This window comes from Lygodium microphyllum, chromosome 10 (genome assembly GCF_053477565.2).
Source record: "Lygodium microphyllum isolate KBCC chromosome 10, Lygodium_microphyllum_v1.1.10, whole genome shotgun sequence".
In the NCBI taxonomy this organism is placed as follows: Eukaryota; Viridiplantae; Streptophyta; class Polypodiopsida; order Schizaeales; family Lygodiaceae; genus Lygodium; species Lygodium microphyllum.
In genome coordinates this window covers 54423359-54428691 of record NC_141144.1, presented here as the reverse complement: position 1 = coordinate 54428691, position 5333 = coordinate 54423359, and the positions used below count along the sequence as shown (strand labels likewise).

Sequence of the window (5333 nt, the reverse complement as noted above, 5' to 3'; positions counted from 1 at the left end):
GTATGACTTGTAACATGACACTTTTTACCAAATCATTGATTGATATATAAGTAAGATTCTTAGTGTATTTCCATTTCATCCTAGTACTAACTCCCATGGTATGTTTTTTTTATCAATAAGAAATTCTTGATATGCATGTATGCTATAGAGAGTCAACAAATCATGATCGAAATAAAAAAGGAATATACACCATTAATATTTGAATAGTTTCATGTATCCTTTTTTGACATGTAGAGAAACTTTTTGACTTCTACAAAAAATACCCTCTTGTTTTCAACAAGTATTTGTTTTCACACAAACTAATCGGCTCTTAGAAAAACAAGCCCAAAGACAGAATAGAACACAACATGATATACTATTTGAACTCTATACTAGTACCTATATCATATCCATTGGATTGTAAACCGTGCACATCAACTTTAAAAACGGTGGAGTCTTGTGTTTCCAAAAAACAAGTAAAAGAGGAAACATGGACTACATTAAACATCACAAGCACAATTCCCATTAGAACATCAAAAGCACAATTCCCATTAGAAGTAACATAGGGAAAATGATTCATTGATCACAAGGACCAATATTTGAAGCTCCACAAAATTGCAATTTGCACTTCCTATAATGGCAACTCTTGCTAGCTTCCACAATCCAAAAAGAGACAAGCCCACTGGTGGAACAAGCTCAAAAACACCAAACTCGCTACAACCTGCCTAAATTTGATGGGATGCCGACTATTCCATGTGTCAATTAAGTTTCTGCAATACCTTGCATTTATTTTGTTTGAGCCTCAAACTATGTAGAAATCTAAGCATGTTATGAAGAACATGAATGAAAAAGTAGTTTATAACTCTAATATTCTGGACTTTCACAAGAGAAAGGGGATCTCCCAAATACTACTCATCATGTGAGCTCAGTAGTATTTGAGCTTGCAAGCCCAGTTTAATGTCCAGCTTCTACAAAACTGTTGTCCCATGACTAACCTGCAAATGCTTTGTGTTTACTGTATGCAACTTCCAAACAGCTCTCCTGCATAGTATGCAGTATTATGTGACAGGACTTGATGTTCAAGAATCGTGAAATAACTTACAAGGACCACTACATACATGTCAAATGAATCTAAACCTACAGAACTGCCACATTATCAAATGATGGGAGACATTTGATTCACTAGTTCAGCAGGCAGCTCCAATTCCTCCAGGTCAAGCCTAGCAATGCCTCGCCAGCCTGAAAAAGTCATGCTGCAGAGCTCCTTACCGCATGTGCTCGGCAAGGCACTGGGCTCTTTTGGTTCAGCACATACTACACAGATCGAAGATAGGAGGACGAGGTGCCAAGAGACCTTCTGCAATATGTTCACAAAGAGATTGCCAGAGAGACTGCCACGCTTGTACTCTGAAATGGTACTTTCAACGATGGCCTTCAGTATGGTATCGGTACCCAGCTTTGTTGGGGGCCAGCTTATCAAGTTGGGAAATTCCATACAGCTGCTCCAATCACCATCAGTGTGACAATTATTTTCAATTCCATCTTGATTAATCCTTTCCTCTGCATCTAGTTCTTGGCTAATTCCCAGCAAGCAAGCTTCATCATCGAGTTTGATCATCAGAGGTTGGTTTGCAAGAATGCCCACAGATCTAGCAGCATCTTGTTGAGCTGGCTCCAGCAGAAATTCGCCAATATCGAGCTTGCAAGATATTAAAGGGCCATATATTTCAATGGTGCACCATTGCAGCACGTATCCATGCTTGATGGCATGTGAGCACATGAACGTCTTTGACCATTCTGCTTGGGTTAGGGGCTCTTCATCCACATAAGGCCTTCTAGCTGGTGGCATCAGTTGTGAGTTGAATGCCTCCATGAGCATGATGGCTGATGCCTGGGAGGCCTCTTTCAGGGCTACTTTTGCAAATTGGCACTGCTGTTGTGCCTCTTGAGCTTGCCTTCTGACACTGATCATGACGCCGCCACTAAAAGCCCGCATGATGGAGGTTTCAAACTGGAGGTCTTGCAGCGTCAATTCCTGCTCCTGACTCGATTCATGTGTGAAGCTTGTACTGTACCAAGCACTGAACTCAAGCAAGGCATCAAGGACCTCATGTAAGGAGGTGGAGGACTCCACGGATTGATTGCACAGGAAGCTCTTGGAGTCGATTTGCCGGGAGGCGGCCCGGGTGAATGCAAAAGGTTCGATGATACAATCGAAAGCGTTGTCAAAATCCGCGTCATCTGCCGATCCTAAGCCAGAGTGGTATGCAGGAGATGTGCCATGGAAACACTGATGATGATCATCAATGAGGGAAGTTACTCTGTGAAGCTTGAAGGAGAAAGGATGGCCGCTTCTGCATGTGCGATCGATGGAGACGTACCAGACAAGGCCGCAGAGGCTGATAATTTGCAGGCGTTGGGAGAAATCCATGAAAGGGGGCGCAATATATCTATTGGAGTGATGACTGATCTGCAGGAGGCGCGCTTGGTGCGACTCGAGCCAGCAGAGGAACTCAATCTGCATCTGCACTTCAAAATCGATGTCCTCCTTGGAGATGATGCTCCAGTCGGAGTCAAGCTGCGGGAGGGTGACCTCCATTGATTTTCTTCTTCCTCTTCGTGCTCTCTCTCTCTCTCTGTGTCTGTGTCTGTGGCTGTGGCTGTGTCTCAGACGATCTCTGATCAAGGAACAGTTACAGACGTTATATGCACCAATTCAGGGTAAAAGGCAAGCAACAGACGCTGGTTATGGGAGAGAAAGGAAGAGAGAAGAGAAGGAGATGAGAATAGAGCGCCTTCGCGGAAGAGTGGACAGCAAGTCTGCGAAGCGATCATCTCCAGTCAACAAGTCAAAGTCTTTATATTGCGGTCCCTCTCTTTCATTTCGCAAACTCACTTTCATTTCGCAAACTTGCTTTGAAACAAAGGCCATTATCTACTTTCATTTCACAAATTATTGTTATACAAAGCGTTCTTTTGTAATGCAATCCTTTGTAATAGCTTGCCTTGGGAAAGATGATTTCTTCAAAGGTGCTCGTATTAAGTTTACCTACATTGCTGCCTAATAAAGGCTCCAATATCTCTACTATATCTTTTTAAGTTTACCAGCATTAATAAAGGCTAGAGGCTAGAACATATGTACTATATCTTTATTTTAGTTGTTAGTTTGGTGATCTCCAAACCTCTATATGATTTTCCAAATCCGACACATGCCCAAACCACCTTTTCAAATTTGAATTAAACATTTTCAAATTTAAAAAATCACTTTCCCTATCTTTGATAGATTGAGGCTCCTTAATGGAAGCTCTCTCTCTCTCTCTCTCTCTCTCTCTCTCTCTCTCTCTCTCTCTCTCTCTCTCTCTCTCTCTCTCTCTCGTGGCACAAAGTAGTTGCAAGTGTTCCAACAGAACTACAATGTGTGTGGAGCTGTGGTTGGTTTGGCATGGCATGCAATGGAGCAAAACAACACGGGAGCATGGTGCCGGAGGAGCTGCAAGGCTTGGACGAGATACAGGTGCCACCCTCCCGGAGTCCTACTAGAGCCTCGACAACTACCTCTCGCACCTTGGGAGACCCATTCCCCCTCCCTCGCAAACTGCTCCTCCCTCCACCCCCTCTGGCTCCACAACAACCTCACTGGCCCACCCCCCCACCCCCGAGCTCAGATACATTATCTCCCTCCAAACCCTTTGCCTCGGCCTCTCTCCCTTTGTGTGTGTGTGTGTGTGTGTGTGTGTGTGTGTGTGTGTGTGTGGTAGGTGGCAAGAAGATGCATAGATGGTAGGGGCTGGCACATCAGCAACCAGTGAGTGGCAAGATGGCACAGATATGGTGGTCAGCCAAGGTACCAATAGCCAATAATAGACGAGCAACGGGAAGGCGTAGACTTGGTGGCAAAAGCAAACGTGAAACTAATGAGAGAGAGAGGGGGGCTAGAACAAAAAAATTTAAGAGAGAGAACGAAAGCAAATGGAGGGAGAGGGAGAGGGAGAAGAGAGAGAAAATGGTGAGAGGGGGAGAGGAAAGAAGAGACAATGAGAGAGAGAGATATATATATTCTCATCGGGGGGGTGTGTGATAAACCTGCACTCGTTACGCACTCAACACGGCACAGAAAGGTAACACGATATGAGCTCAAGGTATACTCTTGTATTATTCAATCCAAAAGCGGGACAACATAGACACATCCCAGGACTACACCCTCGTGACGCCGCACATAAGAGGGTTCACCACTGGGTATAGGGAATCACACGTAGAGTGGAAACAAGGCAGGGCTTTGAGTCACTACTACTCCCTATATAGGTGCAATCGGTAGCAACGGCATGGTATAGCTACAAAGCCCTTACACTCACCCCCGCTTACTGGATTGCTGACCTCAGCAATCTAAGGGTAGCGTTTGTTATTTGACTCATCCGGGGTCTTAACGCAGCTTTTCCTAGCAAGCTGGTCAGTGTCTGCCGGTCTAAAGGGACCGCGGGGTCTTAACACAGTCTATACTATCAGACTGGTCAGTGTCTGCCGCACTAAGACATTGGGGCTTTTTTCCTTTTTGATGGAGTTATTTTGTGCTGATTGCTACCATGTGAGTCCACCCTTGACTCGATTACATTTGAGGAGTGGAGGCACATTTGAGGTCTATGATTGAGAGCCGCATTATTTTGTTGGAGTGTTGAGTCGGCTCAAGGGTCGGTAGAAGGAGCAGGGGGGTTCTCCTCGAGCCAAAGGGCGAAGGCATCCTTTCCGCGTTCACGGGCCTCCGCTTCTGAGATCCAAGTGGCCTCCTTGAGTGGACGCCCGCGCCACTTGGTGAGGTATTCGGGGAAGCCTCTTTGTTCCCGGCGTCGGAGGAATGCTTCTACTTCGAAGGGACCATTGGAATGCAGCATTGGTACGCGCCGTCCCCATTGGTTGTCGGGATAGAACCTGCGCAGAAGACGAGCATGAAATGCATTATGAACACAAACACTGTCTGGCAGGTCCAGCTTGTAAGTGACTTCGTTCAGCACTTGAGTGATTCGGTAGGGTCCATAGTAGCGGTGATTGAACTTTGGGGTCATGATTTTGGGAAGTGACATATTCTTAGAGCTCACTAGGACCATGTCTCCTTTGGCGAATAGTACAGCCTTTCTTTTCTTGTTTGCTTGCTCTGTCATTGTTATCTTGCTCCGCTCAAGACTTTGCTTAGCTGCTGCATTGCGATCTCTCCATTTCTTCAAGAATTCTTCTGCATCTTGATCCTCCGCTTTGGCCGCTCCGGATGCTAAGGCCAGTGGTGTGATGACTTCTTTTCCTGTAGCTAACTCAAAGGGAGTGTACCCTGTAGCCGAGTGGATGGAGCTATTATAGTGAAATTC

At 45.3% G+C, this 5333-nt stretch overlaps 1 protein-coding gene across 1 annotated transcript; it reads right to left on the bottom strand.

Annotated features, from left to right (window-relative positions):
* Positions 1-530: 530 nt before the first annotated feature.
* LOC148030009 (uncharacterized) lies at positions 531-2822 on the bottom strand. The gene has a single exon (XM_087686277.1). It carries the CDS (start codon positions 2576-2578, stop codon positions 1136-1138), a length of 1443 nt encoding a protein of 480 aa, XP_087542403.1. The 5' UTR covers positions 2579-2822; the 3' UTR covers positions 531-1135.
* Positions 2823-5333: the final 2511 nt, after the last annotated feature.